Raw genomic sequence first — 25,056 nt, 5'->3', positions numbered from 1 at the left:
GGTGACAGGTAGAGAGGGGGAGGGTGGAGAAGAGAGAGGGGGGGGGAGAGAAGGGGGGGGGAGAGGGGTGACAGGTAGAGAGGGGGAGGGTGGAGAAGAGAGAGGGGGGGGGAGAGAAGGGGGGGGGAGAGGGGTGACAGGTAGAGAGGGGGAGGGTGGAGAAGAGAGAGGGGGGGGGAGAGAAGGGGGGGGGAGAGGGGTGACAGGTAGAGAGGGGGAGGGTGGAGAAGAGAGAGGGGGGGGGAGAGAAGGGGGGGGGAGAGGGGTGACAGGTAGAGAGGGGGAGGGTGGAGAAGAGAGAGGGGGGGGGAGAGAAGGGGGGGGGAGAGGGGTGACAGGTAGAGAGGGGGAGGGTGGAGAAGAGAGAGGGGGGGGGGAGAGAAGGGGGGGGGAGAGGGGTGACAGGTAGAGAGGGGGAGGGTGGAGAAGAGAGAGGGGGGGGGGAGAGAAGGGGGGGGGAGAGGGGTGACAGGTAGAGAGGGGGAGGGTGGAGAAGAGAGAGGGGGGGGGAGAGAAGGGGGGGGAGAGGGGTGACAGGTAGAGAGGGGGAGGGTGGAGAAGAGAGAGGGGGGGGGAGAGAAGGGGGGGGGAGAGGGGTGACAGGTAGAGAGGGGGAGGGTGGAGAAGAGAGAGGGGGGGGAGAGAAGGGGGGGGGAGAGGGGTGACAGGTAGAGAGGGGGAGGGTGGAGAAGAGAGAGGGGGGGGGAGAGAAGGGGGGGGGAGAGGGGTGACAGGTAGAGAGGGGGAGGGTGGAGAAGAGAGAGGGGGGGGGAGAGAAGGGGGGGGGGAGAGGGGTGACAGGTAGAGAGGGGGAGGGTGGAGAAGAGAGAGGGGGGGGGAGAGAAGGGGGGGGGAGAGGGGTGACAGGTAGAGAGGGGGAGGGTGGAGAAGAGAGAGGGGGGGGGAGAGAAGGGGGGGGGAGAGGGGTGACAGGTAGAGAGGGGGAGGGTGGAGAAGAGAGAGGGGGGGGGAGAGAAGGGGGGGGGAGAGGGGTGACAGGTAGAGAGGGGGAGGGTGGAGAAGAGAGAGGGGGGGGGAGAGAAGGGGGGGGGAGAGGGGTGACAGGTAGAGAGGGGGAGGGTGGAGAAGAGAGAGGGGGGGGGAGAGAAGGGGGGGGGAGAGGGGTGACAGGTAGAGAGGGGGAGGGTGGAGAAGAGAGAGGGGGGGGGAGAGAAGGGGGGGGGAGAGGGGTGACAGGTAGAGAGGGGGAGGGTGGAGAAGAGAGAGGGGGGGGGAGAGAAGGGGGGGGGAGAGGGGTGACAGGTAGAGAGGGGGAGGGTGGAGAAGAGAGAGGGGGGGGGAGAGAAGGGGGGGGGGAGAGGGGTGACAGGTAGAGAGGGGGAGGGTGGAGAAGAGAGAGGGGGGGGGAGAGAAGGGGGGGGAGAGGGGTGACAGGTAGAGAGGGGGAGGGTGGAGAAGAGAGAGGGGGGGGAGAGAAGGGGGGGGGAGAGGGGTGACAGGTAGAGAGGGGGAGGGTGGAGAAGAGAGAGGGGGGGGAGAGAAGGGGGGGGGGAGAGGGGTGACAGGTAGAGAGGGGGAGGGTGGAGAAGAGAGAGGGGGGGGGAGAGAAGGGGGGGGGAGAAGGGTGACAGGTAGAGAGGGGGGGAGAGAAGGGGGGGGAAAAGGGTGACAGGTAGAGAGGGGGAGGGTGGAGAAGAGAGAGGGGGGGAGAGAAGGGGGGGTGGAGAAGGGGGGGAGAAGGGTGACAGGTAGAGAGGGGGAGGGTGGAGAAGAGAGAGGGGGGGGGGAGAAGGGGGGGTGGAGAAGGGGGGGGGAAGGTCTGGAGGGTCTGGTCAGTGAAGTGTTACCTCATGTGGAGTGATCCTCGGGCTCTTTCAGCAGTTTCTCAGTGTAAAGTGTCAGCTCGGCTTTTTAATCTTCCCGCCCACCTTCCTTCACAGACGGAGCTCAGCACACAGGAGGGGGAGGGGGGAGAAGAGATGTGTGAAGCCCAGGGCACGCTGCAGCCAGTGAGAGATACACAGAGAGTGACAGACTGTCACCTCTCTCTCTCACTCACTGATGATCATAGAAGCGCGGCACCGGCCACCTCTGTTCTTCTCGCACATCGCAGACTGTCAGGGACTCGGAGGGGAGACCCTGATCAGTCTGCAGAGCCGAATGGAGAGGAGAGGGACATACTAAGAGGGGGAAATCAGCGGCAAGGCGCCCCACAGGCAGTGCGCTCTAGGCGATTGCCTAACTCGCCTAGTGGTAGCGCCGGCCCTGATCGTGCGAGTTCAGAGTACAAACCCGTGTTCAATGTGAACAAGGGCTAATGTGCACTTGCAAAGCACTGCAAAGTACACTTGCAGTGCACAGTATATTTGCTTTTAGTAAATCAACCTCAATGTATCAATGTACTTTACAATTGTATTTCATTCATATGTAGATAAAAAGTGTGACCTTTGATCTCCATATGACCACTAAAAAAAAAAAACATTATTCTTTTTTTTTTTTTAATACTCTTTAACTTCTTATTAACCCCCCTTGTTAATGTCTTTCCCTTAGCTATTTTTTCTGCTAATTTTTCTTTTTCTTTCTTTTTTAAATTGTTAATATTAAAAAAAAAATGTTACTGTGGCAAAACAAGAAAAAGTGAAAAATTAAAAAAAATAAAACACTTTTTTCATTTAAAAACAACTTTGCCATGTTTTGTACAACATAATTTTAAAGTGATATTTAATAGGACAACTACTAGACAATAAATTATGCTTTTAATGAACAGTAAAAATATTTTTTTACACACTGGTCAAAAGCACAATTTTTTAATTACCACGTAATTTTGTCTATAGATTCTAAAATATAAAATCATTTTTGCCAAAAGAAAAACAGGGAATGACTTGATTATAAGTTATCACCAAATAAACAGGCATAAACAGGCCCATCGTGGAAATGTAAAACTTGCTCTGGTTCAAAGGAGTATACAGGTACGAGAGCTAAATCGGTAAACCATATATGACAGTCATTTTAATCCCCTCTCACCTGAAGACTAGTACTGTTATCGGAGAAGGGGGAGTTGAAAAATCCGCTGACGATGTTCATGACGGCCTCAGTGATGTACTTCTCTAGAGCCGTGTCTGCGTGTTTCCGATCTGTTGTTGTGTTACAGACCTTTCATGAAAAAACAAGAGTCCACCAATAAGTGCAAGTACGGTAGTTTCTACTGGTCCCATAAGAAACTTCACCCTAAACATGTCCTAAAGTGGAATCCCAAATACAATTTTTTGTTTTGTTTTGGCTACCTTGAGGAAAGGTTAAAGCGGAACTTTACCCATAACAACTTGATAAAAAATACTTCTTTAAAATAAAAATAATTATTTAGCAGGGAATATACGAGAGTTCTTTAAAAAGTTTCTGCACTTTTTTTTTCTCTATTAAATATAAAAAGGTGCAGAAAGTTTTTGAAGACCCCTCGTAAATTCCACATTAATAATTATGCTACCAAAATGAGTGTGTACTGTAAAGTGCATCCAGCATTGCATCGTTTTTTTCTTGCTGGAGGCTGCCTTTTTGCTGAAGCCTAGAGCCCCTGAACAGCAGTAAAGCATAAAGCGGAACTAAACCCATCGATTTTAACAGATTCAAAAACCAGTTTCGTGGAATGCTGGGATTTCTAACTGTCATATTTGTTGGTGTCCTCAACCAACCTGTTAAATGGCTGGTGTCATAACTGATCACATGTGCAGTACCATGGCAGTTGCAGATAAAACAGAAGCAGCTTCTTTGGCTGTAAAGAATAAATGGATTTTTGTAAAATCTTACCGTAAAATCCTTTTCTCTTAAGCTCATTGACAGACGTAGTCCTCCTTGATTAATATCAACTCGGGTTATACTGCCCTCTACAGGAGTAGGACTAGACAGGAAAGAAAACGTTCTGGCCACACCCTAGGGGCAGTCCCAGAGGGTATATCCTCTCACTTCCTGCTACAGCAAATCAGTTATGTCACAAAGCAGTGTTTAGAGAATTTAACCCAACCCAACTCAAAAACAGAGGGGCGGGTACTACATCTGTCAATGAGCTTAAGAGAAAAGGATTTTACAGTAAGATTTTACAAAAATCCATTTTTCTCTGTCGCTCATTGACAGACGTAGTCCTCCTTGATTAATATCAACTCGGGACGTCCCAAAGCAGTGCCATAAATGAGGGGTGGGAAAATGGAAATCAAAATCCAATCTAGAAGGCCCAACCGGTGCCAACTAGAAGTTTTAAAGGCTCATCAATCACACAATGAGACTCAACTGAAATTCCAACGTAAAAAAACCCTCGAGGTAGACCACCGGTCTCCTCAAATTGCGGCCTGCAAAACCTTGCGGCCAAATGAGGCATCCGCCGATGCCATCACATCAACTTTATAAAATTTTGTAAAGGTATGAACCGACGACCAGGTAGCCGCCTTGCACACCTGGACCACTGACGCCTGATGGCGGTAGGCCCAGGAAGTACTGAGCGCTCGAGTGGAGTGCGCCTTAACAGGGAACGGAGGATTCCGACCCTTAATAGAATAAGCCTGTACCACCGTCTGTCTAATCCATTTGGAGATAGTCGCGGCAGATGCAGGCAACCCCTTTCTGGGGCCATCCGTGATCACAAAAAGTGAATCCATCTTACGGAACGATTCCGTAGTCTTCAGGTATACCCTGATTGCCCGAACCACATCCAAGGAATGCAACGCATATTCCTGAGGATGATTGGGCTTAGGACACAAGGAAGGTAGCACAATATCTTCATTCAGATGAAAATCTGAAACCACCTTAGGAAGAAAGGATGGCTTCGGATGAAGAACTACCTTATCCCTATGAACCACTAGATATGGGGAATGGCATGATAATGCAGCCAGTTCTGACACCCTGCGTGCAGAAGTGATAGCCACCAAGAAGGCCACCTTCTGGGATAATGTAAGCAAGGGAATCTCCCTGATATTTTCAAAGGGAGGTTTCTGAAGAACCGACAAACACCAAATTAAGATCCCAGGGCGGTAAGGGCGCGCGCACTGGCGGAGCCAAGTGCCGCACCCCCTGGACACCAAGGAATGAGTGGCCCAAGGCTTCTGAAAGAAGATTGCTAATGCTGAAACCTGACCCTTGATAGTGCTCAAGGATAGTTTCTGCTCAACCCCCTTTTGCAGAAAAGCCAAGATTCGGGTCACCGAATAGGTACGTGGGGGAAATTCCAAAGATTCACACCACGCGATATAAGTCTTCCATGTGCGATAATAGACTTTGCTGGAAGTCGCTTTCCTTGCTTTAATTAGAGTAGGAATAACTGACGCTGACCACCCTCTGTCCTTCAGTACCTGGGTCTCAATACCCAGGCCATTAAAACCAGCGACTGTAAAGCACGATGGAAGATCGGTCCTTGAGACCGCAGATCCTCCCTGAGAGGAAGTCTTCAAGGAGCGTCCGCGACTAGCCTTTCCAAGTCGGCATACCCGGCTTGACGAGGCCAGCTCGGAATTTCCAGGATAACTGGAGTTCCCTCCACCTCTATCCTGCGGAGAAATCTCAGCAGCAATTTGAGAGGGGGGAAGACATATAGTAGCTGATACTGCCTTTACAGGCCGTTCAGCGCGTCTGCTGCGTCCGCTAGAGGATCGCGGGTGCGAGCCCTGTTGAGCCAACCTACCAACAGATCCATATCCGGGGTGCCCCAATGAAGGGACAGCTGGTGAAATACCTCTGGATGAAGAGACTATTCCTCTTGATCCAGAATCTGACGGCTGAAATAATCTGCCTGTCCACCCCCGTGATAAATATCGCGGAGAGAACTGGAACAACTGTTCCCCCAATAAGAATGTTGGCCACTTCTATGGCCATCATGACCGTGGCATAGTCCGATTGGATCCGAACTGGGCTGCCCTGGAGCTGCTCGGTCCAGTAAATCAGACAAAGTCTGATCGCTCTCAGTTCCAACACATTTATCGGTAACCTGGAATTTATCAGAAGAAATGACTTCCCCTGGCTGAGCATCGGAGACCGAAGCCACCAGACCAGAGCCTCCCTGGTCCGCTCACTCAATCAGATCCGATTGTCCAGGGAATCGGGATTCCGATTCCATATGAGAAGAATCTCCTCTTTGGAGAATTCGGGTATGAGACTGGGCAAACGGTACTGCCTCTAAGCAGGCGACCATCAATCCCAGCCAGTTGACGGACAGCAACATCCGAATCATTGACTGAATCTTCTGGAGTTTCTCCGCATGGAGAAACACTCTTGCCAAGGATGTATCCAAAATTAGGCCCAGATAGTTCAGTCTCCTGGTGGGAACCAGGGATGATCTTTGGGAAAAGCAACGAAAACGCTGATGTCCTGCGAAGATGGGGATATAAGGATAGGCATCCTAAATGTCTATGGACGCCAGGAAATCCCCCTGATGCAGGGAGGCCACCACTGTATGGATGGACTCCATCTCTTCCAAGACCAGAATTGGACGCACCTAGCCCTTCTTCCTGGGCATTGTGAACAAGTTCGACTAGAACTCCTCCAAGGAATGGGAACTACCACTGCTTGTTGTATCAAGCTGTCCCCCGCAAAGCTTTTAAGCGACCCGGGGATGTCGACTATTGGAAGGGAAGAATCGCACCGGTGGAAGTGATCGAAACTCGATCTTGTATCCCGACCATATGACCTTGCGAACCCCTTTATCCGGGATTCTGGAAAGCCCTGGATCCGGAAACCGGTCAATACGTCCCCCCACCCTAGAGATGGGTGAGGCCCATTCTGTCAATCCAACGGGATAACAGTGGCTTTATTTAGTCTGGAAATCGGTGAGTCCACTATTGGTGGTACCGTCCATCTTTGTAATGAGGGATTCCTCAAAATGATAGCGCCTAGCCATGCGTTTGGAAATAGTAGGGCTCATTTACGGACGACCCTATTTGGGCAAGGGAAACCCTTCACCATTTTGGTAGGCTTGCTAGTACCAAAAAAGGAATATGAGTCTCAGCTACCTCTGCCGGTGTAACCTCAAGATTTAAGGTTTCCCGGACAGACACAACTAGTGCTTCCACCAACGCTTCTTGTGCTATGGCGGAGGCAGAAGCGTCCTCCTTACTGTCTGAGGAGACCGTACCTGAGACAACAACCCCAGAAAAGGGACTGCAATGACCAGCTCAGAATCCGTATCTGAGGTATCAGATGACATAGGGGTAGGCGGGGGTCGCTCTTCTTGACCCCCGTCCCTGACAGGCTACCTCCACCCGGGATACCAAAGACTCCAAAACTGCTGATAATGCATCATCACAAGTGGGGTACTGGAGGGTCCTGCGGCCACCCTGAGGGGATCAGGTGGGGATACATGTGTGGCAGGGTTCATGTAACAAGACACTTGCCAGCAAACACAAAAAAATTAATTGCAAGAAAAAAACATCTTTTTTTTTTTTTTAACTTAGTCCCCCAGCGCAGTAGCGCCCCTCAGTCTACCTGCTTGGACCCCTCAGAAAGAGAGAGAGAGAGAGAGACCCCAAGGCTCACCTGATGCACAGAAGTTTCTTATCAACCTGCTTCCAGCACTGTCTGTTACAGACAGGAAGTCTTTGGCTTGCTTTCCCTGGGCCAAGGAGGCGGCTCCGCCCCTTTACACACCTTCCGGCGCCTCCCAATTACTCCACGAGGTGTTTGGTCACCTCAAACATGGCCGCCCCCATGCTGGAGACACGAGGCTACGCCAATATGGTGGCCTCGTGCGATCTGCAGGAAAATGGCGGCGGCCTGTGTAGGATAGCGGCGGCTTGCAAGTTAGCAGCGGCCTGCGGGATGTGTGCATTCGGCCTGTGCGGCCTGCAGAAGTGCCTCGGCCTGTGGGAGGTGTCCTCGGCCTGCGGGAGGCTGTGCGGCCTGTGGAAGTGACCGGCTTTCTGGAGGGATGGCGATCTGTGGCTGCAGTAACTCAGGCATAGGCATCGGCCTGTGTACACACTAGACAGGTAGGATACCTCTATACCTCAATAGTACAGTAATGCCTTTTAGTAGTCTGCCACTGACTTCAGTCACCCTTACAGTCATATAGTGACTTTAGATAGTCAGCTCCCAAACCAAGCCTCCTGGTTTCTATTCACAAAAATCACACTCAAATTGGGGGATCTGTGACCTGTTATAGGATAGAGGGGAGACCCAGAAACCGAGTGTCCGACCATCCCAGAGAGGGGCCCGCGTCCACCAACAAACCCGACAGGGGGAGAGGGGGAACATTCTACTCACCATACCGGAACCAGGCGGGCGCCAACTCCTGACAGAACCCCTCTCCACCGGGGTGGGGGGCTGTCGACCAATACGGACGCCGTGACTCTGTTGGTCATTGGCGTCCAGGCGAGACGTTTAACTCGCAGGGTCAGTCCCCGTCCAGTGGGACTATGTCGCGGCCGACCCAGCGCGGAGCTATGGCCTGCACACGCTCGTAGGCTGAACTGGGGTGACCACTGGATCTCAACATCCAGCCCGTCGCCCAGTTTCAGCGTACTTGCTTGAAGATCTCACAGGAACACTGGAGAAAAAAAAGCTGTCTAAAAAAAGTATTTCTAAAAAAATCCTGCCAGGACCGAAGATCCTAGCAAGGAATCTAGGTCCTTACTCCTAACTAGACAGAAAAAAACTGATTTGCTGTAGCAGGAAGTGAGAGGATATACCCTCTGGGACTGCCCCTAGGGTGTGGCCAGAACGTTTTCTTTCCTGTCTAGTCCTACTCCTGTAGAGGGCAGTATAACCCGAGTTGATATTAATCAAGGAGGACTACGTCTGTCAATGAGCGACAGAGAAAAGAGGGTTTAATTCCACTTTAACGCTTTCAGCAGATCCGTCTCTGCACAGTGCCTAAAAATAGAGAGCAACTGAGCATGTGCAGAGCGGGGCGAGCCTGAAGTGTTCTAGTAGGATTTAATTTTCTGACTAAAGCTCCACAAAGCTAAACTTTGGCAATTATTCAAAATGTACTCTTGAGGTGCCCCCTCCCATGCAATGCAAGGGTTAAATGATTAAATCTAGGAGGAAAAAGAAAAGGATATATTACTTACCTTATTCCTCCCTTTGACCAGCTTTGGCACTCTCCTCTCCTTAAGATGGAAGTAGGCACCAGAGCCCCTGGGGTTGAAAATAGACTGTACACTTTTCAAAGTGCAGTTTCACTCTGCAAGTTTGGTTGCTGCAGAGCTTAAAAAGTGAGGTAAAGCTTCACTTAGCAAAAAGTACCCAATCACGTGCAAGGAATAAAAAAAAAAAAACTGCATTTTTGCTTGCACGATTGGATGATGGAAGCCGGCAAAGCTTTTGCTCATTTACTAAACTCTGGAGCAACTGCTCCTGCAGAGTGCAACTGCACTTTGCACAGTCTATTTGCCTTTAGTAAATCAACCCCTCTGTGTCATGTACATTGCAGGGTTATTAACCCTGCACTGCACGTTAAGGAAGCTGGAATGCAGTCAATGCCTGGAACACCTAAAAGAGGAGGCAGCGCTGGACCCGTCACACATATTGAAGGGCCCTGTCGGAGCAGGGGGATGTGGCAAGTATCTGTCCATATTCAGGCATATTCCCTCCATATTTTTTGCACCCTAGACTTAACAAGCAAATAACCATTCCTGTGTGGGGGAACCCTGACACAAAGAATTAAAAAAAAAAAAATGGAACCCATAAAAGTGATGCCAGCTTTCTGTCCTGCAAGTAGTTTATGAAAAAATGGACCCGATTCATCTCATATGTGCTACCAGGCTGATGACACAATAGAGAACTGTATCAGTGCTGTGTATTTATGGACAGAGAGACGAAGGCTGGCCATACACTATACAATTTTCTTGTTCAACTTCCCTTTAGATTTACCAAAACCATATAATATGAGGTCAAACCTAAACACTTTCAATTTATATGCAATCAGGCAGGCCCTTGCACTACATAGTTTAAGGTAAATCTAAAGGAAATTGAATAAGAAAATTGTATAGTGTATGGCCAGCCTAAGAGTCCATTCACACTGCCGCGACTTGTCAGCCTGACAAGTCGCGGTCCTCACGCTCCCACTGTGTAGTACAGGAGCCGTTCTAATAGAAGCGACACAAGTCGCTCCGACTTAGAAAAAGGGTCCTGTACTACTTCGGGCGACCTGGAGGCGACTTGCATTGACTTCCATTATGTGAAGTCCGTGCAAGTCGCACCGAAGTCGCGCTGCACACAACTTCACATGTCGCCCCCGAAGTCGGAGCAACCTAATGGGAACGGGGGCTTACAGTTCTTTGAAAAGTACATTTAGAAAATGCCCCAAAAACAAGTATTGTTACTTTTTTAGTATTGATTTTAGTTTCATTTGGACAGTGAAATGTCAGTGATCTTTAGCTTGTTAAAACGGTGTAACTCACTCTCGCCATATCCACGAGGAAATTCTCAAATAACTTCCAGATGTGGTTGCTGGTGTAAATCTCCTTCATCTCCACCTCAGTGTCCACGTAACAGTGGTTGACAAAGTTGACATAAGCAATTTTGACCTAGAAAGAGAGGACAATAGGAGAGCACAACACCACAGATATGTCGCTGACTTTTGAAACTGAGATCTTAAAGGTCAGCTGAAATCGAACACTTTTTTTATCTCCAATCCCCCCTACATGCAACTAAATTTGCTGCTTCCTGCTCTCACACTACAGTGCTCTGTGTTGGCAGAGTTGAATGACTGCCACACCCCTCATCACAAGTGTCCTTACACAGACTTGTAGTTCAGAAGAGAGGGGCATATCTAACCAGATATAAAAGATTACAGAGTGAACTGGATCCTTTTGATCAACTGTGGGTATAGGATTGTGTATAAAGATTGTATGATTTTTTTTCCTTTTATTGGTTGAACTAGATGGACTTGTGTCTTTTTTCAACCAGACTATGTAACTACGTAACTGAGAACAAGGGGTCAAACTCTGGTCTGGTGTCTGGTGCACCTGACACAACTGCAGTAACAGGAAAGATAATCAAAGCAGATGGTAGTACAATGTCTATCTAAAAGAATTTTTTTTTTCTAGGTTTTAGCAAACGCAAACCCATTTTAGAAAACACTTTTCTGTATACTGATTCTAGGGCCGATTTATATGGAAAGTGACTGCCTACCAGAAAAACACAGAGCATATGAACTCCACACAAAGATAATCCCTGATGGAAATTAATCACAAATTCCCAATGCTGCAAGGTAAAAAACATCATTATTATGCCACTATGTAGTGGCAAATAGGGCCGTTCCTCTGCAGTCATTCAAATCATGCCAAGGACTGAGTACTCAGAAACAGTGCCACTAGTAGGTTGAATCCCCAGTCATCCAACAAAATAGGCTACCATTATGCTCAGGTCAGTGTTAATATTTTAAATGCAAGAAAATCGTGGTTTACCTCTGGAATGCAGTCATCATGGGTCACCACCCGGACAATATCATCCAGGGGTAGGAGGGAGTTGCACTTGATTTCAGTGTAGACATTCTTGCCCTCTGTGCAGGCTGCCAGGAGCTCCACCAGGGTGATGTGATATGCCAAGGGCCCGCTTTCATCTGCACGGTCTCGCTCAGAGCACATCATCTGAAGGAGGATGGGGAATGAGGCCCGGTCATTGTAGAAGATAAGCACATCTTCTCCGCCATTGATGAGCTGAAATTACAGATAAAATCCAAGAATAGTTTGTGTTAGCCGCCAATTGATCAGCTGATTGTTCCACTTACTTTGGCTAAATCTGTAATCAAAGTTATGTCTGTGTTTTTGCACTTCGGTCAGATGTGTGCAACCATCTCAATGCATGCAGAGTTCAAGTGTAACCAGTGCTATTAAATGTTCAATCAGTAGTTTTTAGCTTTGGGATAACTGTACTGGTATATTTAGGAAGAGTTTGTTTTTGGTGCAAGAGAAGGACAAGTCAGTTTGTAAACCTAAAGTTAAGGTTACATAACGGAGGGTTAGGGTGATGGTTACAAGGAGGGATTTTGTTAGGGTTACAGGAAGATATGATGTTAGGGTTAAAAGAAGGATTAGTGATAACGTTAACGAGAGTGTTGGTGTTAGGGTTACAGGAAGGATTAGTGTTAGAATTACATTGTAAGAAGGTTACAGGGAAGGTTAGTGAGAGGGTTACAGAGAACATTCGTGTTACAAGATGGGTTAGTGTGAGGGTAAAGGGAGGGTTAGTGTGAGGGTTAAGGCAGGGTTAGTGTGAGGGTAAAGGGAGGGTTAGTGTGAGTGTAAAGGGAGGGTTAGTGTGAGGGTAAAGGGAGTGTGTTAGTATTACACAGAACTTTGGGGTTAAAGGGATGGACAGTGTTCGTGTTAGTGTTTAATTTACAGGGAGGGTTAATGTTAAGGTTACAGGGAAGGTTAATGTTAGGGTTATGGGGGAGGATTGGTATTAGTTTTCCAAAGAAAATTAGGAATACAGGAAGTGTTAGTGTTCGGGTTACAGGGACGGTTAGTTTTAAGTGTTAAAGGGATTGTTAGCATTTGTTTTAGAGAGAGTTAGTGTTACAGGGAGGGTTAATGTTAGGATAACAGGGAGGGTTAGTTTTTGGGTTTGGGGAAGGATAGTGCTGGGGTTACAGGGAGAATTAGTGTTAAAGTTACAGGGAGGCTGATTGTTAGTATTATACAGAAGGTGAAGGTTAGTGTTAGGGTTAAAAAGGAAGGATTAGCATTCCGTTTACAGGGAGGGTTAGTGTTAGGGTTAAAGGGAGAGTTAGTGTTACTATCACACAGAAGATTAGAGTTATTGGAAGCATTTGTGTTAGCATTAGAAAGAGTGTTAGTGTTAATAATATAGGTTAGTGTTTGAGTTAAGGGGAGGGTTGGGGATTGGATTACCAGGAGGCTATGTGTTTTGGTTTCCAGGAGGGTTAATGTTTCAAGTACATAGAGGGTTAGTGTTTGGAATAAAAGGATTGTTAATGTTTGGGTTACAGGAAATGGTAATGCTTGGAATACAGGGGTTAATGCTAGGGTACAGGGAGAGTTAGTGTTTGGCTTACAAGGATTGTTAATGTTTGGTTTACAATAATTTGTAATGCTGGGTTAGTTCTCGGGTACAGGAAGGGTTGGTGTTTGGGTATAGGGATGGTTAGTGTTAATATTTTACAGAAAGTGAGGGTTACATGGGGAGGGGGTAGGGTTACAGAAAAGAGTGGGTCTAAAGGAAGAGTTAGTATTAGGATTACATGGAAGGTTAGTGTAAGGATTAAAAGAAGGGTTAGTATTAGGGTTAGAGGGAAGGAATGTTAGGGTTAAAGGGAGGGTTAATATAACAAGAATAGATAGTGCTAGGATTACAAGGAAGGTTAGGGTTAGAGGTAGGGTAAGTGTAATAGTATTATAATAATAAAGGATTAGTGTTATGAAAATTAGATTGTAAGCTCCTGTGAGAAAGGGTCTGATGTAAAGAGTTCAATATATTCCAAGCTGCAGAAGATGAAGGATCCTCATATTATACAAATCTGTTAACACAAGTCTGTAAAATGTACAGCTTTCCCTTAAACCAACTTCTGTTCAGGCTGAGACTATAATTAAACCAAAACAGCCCATAATATAGAATTTAGTAATAACTATGGTAAAGGAAAGCCCGACAAAGCCACATGGAGCCTAATGGTGGGGAATTGTTATGTAAATTCGAGTCTTGTAATAGTTAAAAGGACGGTGAATCAACCTTCAGCGCCAAATGAAAAGGTTGAAAGGAACTCGGCGCTCAACAAAGGTTATCCATGTAAGAAGTTTTCAATTCGTTCTGAAAAAGTTACAGCGCTTATGGCGACTGGCACTGTGTGTTTTTTTGTTCCATCCTTGACTCATTAGCTTGATATTTTTTTTTTCCTCCTCAACGTCTTTTTGTCTACATCTGCTACAAAACCATCCGCTTTTGGCAGGCGGTAGAAAAACGACTTTTTCACTTTTAATCTTTAAAAAGGGGAGAGCGCGACTAAAAAAATAAAAAAAGAAATTAGTTAGCATAACTGTATGCGATATCTGGTGTCATATGTCAGTCATCTTAATTGCTAGCGGAGAAACTGGAAGTTTTATGTCAAGATGGCTGAATATTACATGTCATTCAGCAGCAGATAGGGCTGCTGAGAAGACTTGAGAAAGAAAAGTTATCGCTTTTTGTGCAACTATCTGAGTTCTTGCCGAAGATAGGAAGCCGGCCGGCCTCATTTTTAGACCACTGTGAACTAGGCATGAAGTAACTGCTTGGCAATTACTGGCAAACTTTATATAGGTAAAACGTGTCTCATCTTTTGCAAAAGCATTGGAGGGATTCAAGGATCTGTCCATCTTGGAGGTCAGTAGGGTGAATCTGGTTTCTGGAATCTCCGGCTTACTGCTGAGCTGAGTGAGCCAACTTGATTTTAGCATTCACTTCCTGTGATGTAAACTTGAATAAAACAAACTTATCTGCCTTTCATAAACTATTACAAATACAAAAATATGTGCAGCGCTAGGAAAAAATAAAGTCCAACAAATTAAATTGTCCAATCACAGGAAACATTCCACAAAAATAAAAATAAAAATAATAATAATAGACAGTGGTAATGAAAAAAGTCCAACATATATAAATGATGCAAATCAGATAAGTGCAGCAAATCCCATCACCAGTGAAGGTAAAAATATGTTGCGCTCACCAAATGGATGGGACCCCAAATACCTTATGGTATAGGAGTCAAACAGGCTTAGAAATGATGGAGTGTCCCCACAAATTGTCACCGATTCCAATGGAAACCATGCAAATCTCCAGCAGATGAAATTAATCAGAGATTCCCCTTCAACATGGTGGGTGGTAAATCCGAAAAGAAATGGAGGGACATAATATTGCTAAGACCAATTTATTATTAATAAAGCTGATACACTTACAGACATCCGTGAAAGACAGGCATATAAGGTATATAACAGCTGGGCTGACCAAGTCCTCTTTACATGTTTCGGCATAAATGCCTTTTTCAAAATCTTTTGTAAGTGTACAGCTTTATTAATAATAAATTGGTCTTACCAATATTACGCTATATGTCCCTCCATTTCTTTTCGGATTTACCACCCACCCTGTTGAAGGGGAATCTCTGATTAATTTCATCTGCTGGAGATTTGCATGGTTTCCATTGGAATCGGTGAAAATTTGTGGGGACACTCCATCATTTCTAAGCCTGTTTGACTCCTATACCATAAGGTATTTGGGGTACCATCCATTTGGTGAGCACAACATATTTTTACCTTCACTGGTGATGGGATTTGCTGCACTTATCTGATTTGCATAATTTATATATGTTGGACTTTTTTCATTACCACTGTCTATTATTATTATTTTTATTTTTGTGGAATGTTTCCTGTGATTGGACAATTTAATTTGTTGGACTTTATTTTTTCCTAGCGCTGCACATATTTTTGTATTTGTATTGGTTTATCACTCCTTTAGTCCAGTGATTGGTGTCAGCTGCTTACACTCTTTTTAAGTTAGCGCAGTAATTCCTTCTGTATTTTTTTAGATTTCATAAATTATTCATTTACCTGTGGCCATGTGACAGTGGCAGGAAGAAGATCCCTCGCCCACTGATACGGGGGGGGGGGGGGGTTAGGTGATGGATGCTCAACATGTTACATGTTACACCATAAACATGGGTGTAACATGTAAGATGTTGAGAAATGTGAACCTATCCTTTAGAGTCATAACTTTTCTGCCCATATGGAAGAAAAATATATTTCCAGTATATTTAGGGAAAAAAAAATTGAAATATATTGAATATGGCCAAAATTGTAGCATTTCAAATATATTTCCAATATATTTGGGGAAAATTAAAAAATGTTTTTTTTAAATATATTTAAAATATATTTTTCTTGCATGTGGGTGGATAGACCAAAAATAGGTCGGGGGAGAGTAGTTATCCCTAAAGAGACTGTCAATTTGCCAAGACTGGTACTAAAAATATGCTACTTTAAATGTATGCCTTATAACGTTACCCCATGCTTGGTTTTACATAGCATTTATTTACCTATCTTGATCCCAGAGTCGAGACACTACTGTAGGCTTTTTACTGGTAGCATAGAGAAAGCCCTACCAAAATAGATGAATGTGACTTTTGATGGAGAGGTGATGAGCCATGCTGTAATAAATCAGGTTACTGATTATTACATATTAATCAGAACACTACCACAGCATCAATCACTAGTCTTTCTCCACTTTTAATAATTCCCTGAGTCTGTGAACACTGTCAGAATTCCTCTGTAAACGTCTCTTGTAGTGATAAACTATTAACTGAGAATAGATTCTGTCATTTGAAACACCAGGGCTGGTTTTCTGCATCCCCGACATAGGCCAGGGTCTAGGACAACACATAGCCACCAAGATATTCTGTTGATGATTGGATCCATAAACCCAGACCCAAACTGACGGCGGATTACAGCAAGTCTTGAAGTGTGAAAAACAAGAGGTGGAGCAACAGAAGAATGCATTTGTAAGGCAGTTGGATGTAAAGTCATCCAAGTTTTATCGTTATTAACCACTAGCTGCCCAAGCCAATTCTCACATGCATGTAAAATTATGCATGTTTTTACTAGATAATTACTTAGAACTCCCAAACATTATATATTTTCTGAAAGAAAAGGTCCAGGAAGAAAAAAAAAAAGTTAATTGTTGCAATTTTTTATGTCACACAATATTTGGGCAGTGGCTTTTTAAACACAATTTTTTTGAAAAACATACAGTATCTCACAAAAAGTGAGTATGCCCCTCATATTTTTGTAAATATTTTATTATATCTTTTCATGTGACAACACTGAAGAAATGACACTTTGCTACAATGTAAAGTAGTGAGTGTACAGCTTGTATAACAGTGTAAATTTGCTGTCCCCTCAAAATAACTCAACACATAGCCATTAATGTCTAAACCGCTGGCAACAAAATTGAGTACCTACCTAAGTGTAAATGTCCATATTGGGCCCAATTAGCCATTTTCCCTCCTTAGTGTTACAAGGTCACAGGTGAATGGGGAGCAGGTGTGTTAAATTTTGTGTTATCGCTCTCACTCTCCCATACTGGTCACTGGAAGTTCAAAATGGTACCTCATGGCAAAGAACTCTCTGAGGACCTGAAAAAAGAATTGTTGCTCTACAAAAAGATGGCCTAGGCTATAAGAAGAATGCCAAAACCAAGTAACTAAGCTGCAGCATGGTGGCCAAGACCATACAGTGGTTTAACAGGACAGGTTCCACTCAGAACAGACCTAGCCATGGTGCACCAAAGACGTTGAGTGCACATACTCAGCGTCCTATCCAGAGGTTGTCTTTGGAAAATAGACGTATGAGTGCTGCCAGCATTCCTGCAGGGTTGAAGGGGTGAATTGGTCTGCATGGCTGTTGTCCCAGAAGGAACACTTAAAGTAAAGGTGATGGACTGGCCAAGCATGTCTCCAGACCTAAACCCTATTGAGCATCTGTGGAGCATCATCAAACGGAAGGTGGGGCACAAGGTCTCTAACATCCACCAGCTCCGTGATGTCGTCATGGAGGAGTGGAAGAGGACTCCAGTGGCAACCTGTGAAGCTCTGGTGAACTCCATGCCCAAGAGGGTTAAGGCAGTGCTGGAAAAAAAAAGGTGGCACATAAATTATTGACACTTTGGGTCCAATTTTGACATTTTAACTTAGGGGTGTACTCACTTTTCTTGCCAGCGGTTTAGACATTAATGGCTGTGTGTTGAGTTATTTTGAGGAGACAGCAAATTTACACTGTTATACAAGCTGTACACTCACTACTTTACATTGTAGCAACGTGTCATTTCTTCAGTGTTGTCACATGAAAAGATATAATAAAATATTTACAAAAATGTGAGGGGTGTACTCACTTTTGTGAGATACTGTACACTTTAATGAATTTTATTACACAGAAACAGTATAATAGCCAATTGTTTGGTAACATATAAAAGATGATCATACACCGAGTAAATAGATATCTAACTTTGAAATTGCGAACATCCATGGAATAGCATCAAACTACGGTACTTAAAAATCTTCTTAGGTGACACTTTAAGGAGTTACACAGGAAGTTTGGTGCTAGAGTTATGGCTCTTGCGGCGATAGCTCACGTGTGGGACAATCATAGTTCACATATGTGTGTGGGAACCTATGTATGCGTTCGCCTTTGCGCTTGTGCAAGGGGGGGAAGTGGTGCCTTACATTTTTTTTTCTTTTTAATTATTATTTATAATTCTTTTTTTTTTTTTACAATGTCTCTTTAAAAAAAATTTTGATCAACTTTATTGCTATCACAAGGAATGAACAACATGCATGGGCAGTGACAGGTTCTCTTTACTAAAACACCTGGGGTCCATTAGACTGCTGATTTCTTTTGTGCCCGCAAAAGCAGATGATCAAACTGAGATGGGTTTGTTCAGATGTTGTAAAAGCCAGGAACAGCTTGAAAGCAACAAACCAAAACCAGGAATGACAAAATTCTCATCACTTCTGGTTTCATAGACCACAGACACAATTGAGGAATGTAAGTGTACTTTAAAGGTTGGTATACAATGTTTTTTGGGGTTTTCCAACTCAAACATACATTGATTTATTTTGCAGCACAACAATTCTACTGCCTTAACTATAGAGAGACTGCCCACTAGCTGTGTGTAGGCAAAATGGCTCTTGAGAGTTGCCGTTCTGGGGGCAGACCTAGGTCAATAGGAATTGACTTACTAGCAGCTGCTCCTGTAAATATTTTAAAGGCTTGTTGATGACATAACACTGAGTAATAAAAGCTGTTTTTTGACTACAGGAACAATATAAAAGAAGAAAATGCACAGGCATCATCTAGATAAGGAGTAGGAGGTTAAAGGGGTACATTTGGGTTATACCCAGACAAGCATTTAAGCCATAACCATTCAGTAGAGCATTTGTGTGACAATTGGATCTTTCAACCCCCATATTTACTTTCCTGACAAGGTTATAACCAATGCGAAAAATTTCCAAATTATTCACTTTTGCATACATATTAGTGAACGGCATTAGAAAATCTTTTAAATAAAGATAATTTGATATTATTGAGTAGCTTCCATCATCAGTAAAGGCTGATACACTCACCTCGGTCATCACAACATCTTGACATTTCTTCACATACTTCCCATCCGCTTTCACAATGGTCTGCAGGAAGCGAAGGTACTCGACATGGCGGCCGTGTGTCTCCACGCAGTGGACAAAGTGTTGGACTACGCGATCGCTGATCTCATTGCATAAGTGATAGTTGTTCATGAAAATGTTTCTCATGGTTTCTGCTTCCAGGAGCTGAAATATTAAAACAGAAATGTACTAAGCACCATTTCTATATAGAAGGGCTATACAATTCTGCATACCCTGATGATCCTTTTAGAAAAAAAAAAAAAAACACAACTTAATTCCATAGTCTGGGTGCCATCTCTTCCCATAGAGAAACCAAGCAGGAGGCTCTTGCACCACATTGGCCATCGACTAATGCAGAATGTTTGGAGATTAAGTGAATGGTGTCTGCTTTTAAGCAGGACTTTTACTTTTAGAATTTAACAATGAAAAATAGGTTTACTTTAACTTCATCCACACTTACATCCATCCTCATCGAATTGCAACTGTTGCAGTCTCTTACCCCTGGTGTCAGGAAGAGGTTCAGGTTTTTATGAAGCAGGACTTGATTCTGTGGGTTGCCACGGCAAAAGTTTTGTAAGAAGTTATGAGCGAGGGTCATAATCTCGTTCATCTTATCGTCAGTCTGGATAAAAAAAAAAAACAAAAAGAAAACACATTGTCTAACCAAGCTCCTCTTACTACAAACTGGGATCAGCCTTTTATCTCATCACCAACTTTGCTTAGAAAATGTAATACAATGTTCCTGTTTTAAATTATTTTCATTCAATTTAAAAAAAGAGTTACAAAACATAAAATGTCACCATAAAAAAGCCAATACAGTATTCCTTTAATAGACGAACATCTCAAGCACAAGTACACTAATGCCCAGTACACACGTTCAGATAATCGGACGAATTATCCTTCGCATTTTGTTGAATGATACTAACATCGAATTCAACAATGCGTACAAACCATATGATTTTTGTCGTACGATTCGGGAAAAGCTTCCTGGTTGCTTAGCTACGTATCAGATGGCGCAAAACAAAAACAACGGCAGCCAGGCTTTTTCCGTGCTATTTTAGTGTTTCTGATCATGCGCAGTCTTTGTCGATTGATTTTTAGCGGACGCATAGTGTACTGATGAAACGATTGTCGTTAGCGGGGCTGTCGTACAGAAGTTTTCCTGTTTGTCCCTTCAGATTTTGTTGGACCAACTGTCATGATCGGCTGTTGAAAGCTGTGTACTAACGATCAGATTATCGTGCAATCAGGTCGAAAGCGAGTTTTATCGTACGATTATCTGAACGTGTTTACTCCTAGGACCTATCATAATAACAATAAGTATTGCGATCCTTACCCATGAAGGAGGCAAGAGAGTATGTGAGAGGTGGTTTCCCCCCCTAAGAAAAATATAGATGTTCTAATTCTTGCTCCCCATATCTCCCACTGCCCTGCCCACTTATCCTCCCCCCTTCATCACCACCCATCTCTTCTTACTCCATGTGTTTGTGGCGTAGCAACAACACAAAACAAAAATGATTGTGCTAAAAAGCATATGTGATAATTGGCGGTGGCAAACAATTGGGACAATTACACCTCCCTGGTTCTACCCTTACCTTTCGCCACCATTCTCATGCCCATCCCTTTTACCCCTCCCTCTCACATAACGCATTCATGTTCAATATGGGCATTCTCTATCCGTGCACCTATTCACTATTCCAAAAAATGATTGTGGGGGGGGGGGGGGAATGTGCCAAAAACCATATGTGTTCATTTAGGGGGCAAAAACCTGAGGATTACACCTCCCTGGTCCTACCCTTACCTTCCTTCACCATTCACATCCCCATCCCCTTTATCCCTCCCTCTCTCATAAGAACCCATTCAGGCCCTATGGGCATTTTCAATGCGTGTACCCACTCACTATTACAATAATACAATTTTTCTGCCAAGTATGTGTGTCCTTGGAAAATCCTGCTTTTATCCAAAATATACATCTCTTTTTTTGTTCTTTAAATGGTGATCCCCCTGCAATTGTAACCTCAAATTCTGGAGGTGACAGCATGTGATTGATGAAGTACATACCTTTTCATATGGTATTTGCAGAAGATCTAGAACCACAGAATGTGCTCCCATATTCTTCAGAAGTCTCTGCTGCTGGCTGCGGCCCTTCTTACTCTGTGAACACAGCTTGCTTAGCCGGATCAGGATCTGCAATGTCAATATGGAATGTTATTGGTGATAAACATCCTCATCCCACTCCAAAAACGCAATGCTAATAATCATAAAATTGAGTATAGTACCTCTTTGACAATCTTGTAGTTGTTGGCTTTGTTGCTGTCAATTTGAGGCTTCTTGGTTCCATCTTCAACAGGGCCCAGAATACTTGTGTCCTGGAATGAAACACAGCATGTCATAAAGAAATGTAAATGAATAGTATAGCAGAGAAAACTCAAAGATGAAGCCTTCAACTGGTAACCTGTAAAAACTTTTAAAGCATCACCAATTGGGATTTTTTAAGTACCAAAATTTGCAGCCATTCCACAAGTGTGCGCAATTTTAAAGCGTCACATGTTAGATATCTATATACTCGGTGAAACATCATATTTCACATTACGCAAAAAAATTTGGGGTAGTTTTTGCTTTTTTTGTTTTTTAATTCATAATTTTTTTTTTTTCAAAAAATAATTGCATTTGAAAAATTGCTGCGCAAATACCGTGTGACATAAAAAAATGCAACAACCGCCATTTTATCCCCTAGGAAATGTGCTAAAAAAAATGTATATATATATATATATATATATATATATATATATATATATATATATATATATTTACAGGGCTCAAAATTTAAAGTCCTGAGCTACTAGCCAGGCCTTAAGGGTTACTCGCCACCAGTTGCCCCACCCAACTCCTACCCTGCCCCGCCCCTAATTCTGCCCCTAAACACGCCCTCATAAATTATCTCCTAAAATTACACTGTTAAAATGTTTTTGCTTTAATGCAGAAATTACAGAAATAAATATTAATAACAACGTTTTCAGTGACCATCAGTGCAGCCTATCAGTGACCATCAGTGCAGCATCATCAATAAAGCTTATCAGTGCGGCCTCAACAGAGCCCATCAGTGAAACCTAAACAGTGCCCATCAGTGCCTATCAATGCAGCCTCCCCTGTGCCCATCAATGCAGTCTCTGCTGTGCCCATCAAAGCAGTCTCACCCATGCCCATCAAAGCAGTCTCACCCATGCCCATCAAAGCAGTCTCACCCATGCCCATCAAAGCAGTCTCATCCATGCCCATCAAAGCAGTCTCGCCCGTGTATGTCAATGCAGCCTCGCCAGTGCATGTCAATGCAACCTCACATCAGAAGGATGCACGTGTCACATGGCTCAATCCATTGCAGACCCCGCATGTGACACAATGGGGCATGCACATGTTGGGGAGCAGGCCAGCCCTATACCAGGACATATAGTGCCAAAGTAGTATAATACCCAGTGACAAACGATATCAATTGTAAACAGCATCCAGCCCCAATATATATGTGGCTGGGATGAAGAAAAGCCAGGGAAGGAAAAGCAAAGCATATATCCGTCCCCAAATATTGGAGGTGGATCCATAGAGGACAAAAATAAAGGAAACAAAAATGAGATGGGTAAAAAATAATAGGAATAAATAGTAAAGTGAAAGTGAGCACGAGTAAATATCGGCAGACTAACTCTCTTACATCTTTACAGATACCAGGCAGATATATTTCCAGCAAGAGAAAACATGGTATCGATACAGAGGACATATACAGATACATTGGGGTGTATATAAAAATGTATACAACATGATGCATGAATATACATGAATCATAGACAAGCTTTCGATTAAACCAAAAAGAAGGAAGTGAGAATTGGGAAAACCAAGAGAGAAGAAAGGAAGTGCAATCATAGATTCACCTCAGAATCTGGCCGGATAATGACAGAGCGGCGGATCATCCCACTGTTACAGTTGTAATTGTAATTGCCGGGTGCTCGGTGACACGCACAGTCCCGCCTCCTAGCCCGGCTTCTTTGATAGACAGAACACCTGGCCAACCAGGACGTGAAGCGTCTATCAAAGAAGCCGGGCTAGGAGGCGGGACTGTGTGTGTCACCGAGCGCCCGGCAATTACAATTACAACTGTCCATTTACATAGATGCATCAGACAGAAGCTCCTGGGCATGAGAGGATGTATCGATCATAGATTCACCTCAGAACGTGGCCGGATAATGACAGAGCGGCGGATCATCCCGCTGTGACAGTTGTAATTGTAATTGCCGGGCGCTCGGTGACACACACAGTTCCGCCTCCTAGCCCGGCTTCTTTGATAGACGCTTCACGTCCTGGTTGGCCAGGTGTTCTGTCTATTAAAGAAGCCGGGCTAGGAGGCGGGACTGTGCGTGTCACGGAGCGCCGGCAATTACAATTACAACTGTAACAGTGGGATGATCCGCCGCTCTGTCATTATCCGGCCAGGTTCTGAGGTGAATCTATGATCGATACATCCTCTCATGCCCAGGAGCTTCTGTCTGATGCATCGGCCGGCTTTCCTCCTCCTCTCCTCTCTTCACCTGATCGGCTCCCGGAGCAGCCCCACGCTCGCTCGCCATAAATAATTTTCCACTCGCAAAATGCGAGCAGGCGAGTGGAAAATTTGAGGGCTGTATTTATATATAATATAATGTTTAGTTCTGAATAATTTTCTAGCAAAACATTATGTAGGAGAGGAATGGCAAAATTGGCTTGGGCTGGAAGTGATTAAAGCCTAAAGCGGATGACGGAGGAAAATTTCAAGGAAACCAAGGGCCAGCAGCACAAGGGACTCAATTAATAGTAAAGTCATGCTTTTACTACACTTATGCTTTCATTACAAGTCCAGCTGCCCTTACAGTTTTCTCTTAGCCCCACTGTCTCAAAAATACCTGTTGATCCAACTAGTGAAGTTCACCTAATGCAGCTTCTTATGATGTGGTAAGGATACAGCACTGCTCCCTAATTCAGAGCAGAGTTGCCACTCTCATGTAGACTGCTATTGCTTGCACTACATTGGGGTGAGATGTTGCAGGTAGCAATGCTTTCAGCATTATCAGATTCATTGCTGGATTGAAAGCATTGCCTCTGCTGCTGAAACACTCCAACTGACAGCTGCAGTGCCTGGGGGGGGGTCGAGTGTGAAATACAATTGAAGGAGGATTTGGCTCAGTCGGGGGTTAATATTATTTTTGTTTAGTTTATGAGGCTTATGCATCACATAGTAACTGGATTTTGAACTTATTCAGATTGTTATACAGCAGCCTTCACTTTCACTTCAAGTAAACTTTAACTGATCAGAATTTATCACATCAGCACTCTTGCCAGGTGTATGGGTTACAATAAAAGAACTTCACTGATTGATTTCACTTGCTGGCTGGGATTGCATTTTAAGCTTATTTAATAATACATAAAACCTTGTGTATAGAGCAATGTGTGGAAGGATTCCAATCTCTGTCAGGTATTAATTGCTATTTTTGTCTCTGTTAGGGAGATTTCACCTAAATCCCTGTCTTGTGACCACACAGGAAGTGAGCAGACCTTCCCAATAAAAACAGGGAATTAAATAAAAACCTTAAATACATGCACATTTATTCTTATCCCCCTATAGAGGTTTTGGTTACTATCTGTTTTGCTGACTACACAAAAAGTGAGGAAAAAATCTACCAATGGTTTCAGAGGGAGCAACAAAATCCCGACAGAGCCTCTAATTCTTTCCCAGTCTATCCAAAACTATAATGTAAAGTTTTGCTAAAGCTGGGTACACACTATCAGAGGACTGAACACAGAAAAATGATAAGATTCCTCCATTCACACAAGCAATGCGGATGCAGAAATTCCCCCTGCAGGGACATTGTATTTTGACAGCGGGGACTCTCTGCTGTCAGAATACACTGATAAACACTGCAGCTGCAAGCCGCTGATCAAACAAGGTTTTCCAGCAG

At 44.3% G+C, this 25,056-nt stretch overlaps 1 protein-coding gene across 1 annotated transcript in view; it reads right to left on the bottom strand.

The window, feature by feature from the left end:
* ITPR2 (inositol 1,4,5-trisphosphate receptor type 2) overlaps positions 1 to 25,056 on the bottom strand; it is a 611,059-nt gene that overhangs the window by 254,332 nt on the left and 331,671 nt on the right. Inside the window, exons 27-33 of the mRNA XM_082252924.1 lie at positions 21,358 to 21,447; positions 21,140 to 21,265; positions 19,578 to 19,700; positions 19,043 to 19,243; positions 11,349 to 11,600; positions 10,341 to 10,466; positions 2,986 to 3,114 (exon numbers count right to left, since the gene is read on the bottom strand). Coding sequence (XP_082109050.1) covers positions 2,986 to 3,114; positions 10,341 to 10,466; positions 11,349 to 11,600; positions 19,043 to 19,243; positions 19,578 to 19,700; positions 21,140 to 21,265; positions 21,358 to 21,447 — 1,047 coding nt within the window. The remainder of the gene's footprint in view (positions 1 to 2,985; positions 3,115 to 10,340; positions 10,467 to 11,348; positions 11,601 to 19,042; positions 19,244 to 19,577; positions 19,701 to 21,139; positions 21,266 to 21,357; positions 21,448 to 25,056) is intronic.

The sequence above is a fragment of the Pelophylax lessonae genome, assembly GCF_965119305.1.
Source record: "Pelophylax lessonae genome assembly, chromosome: 4".
Taxonomy (NCBI): Eukaryota; Metazoa; Chordata; class Amphibia; order Anura; family Ranidae; genus Pelophylax; species Pelophylax lessonae.
This window is presented reverse-complemented; position numbering and strand designations above follow the sequence as displayed.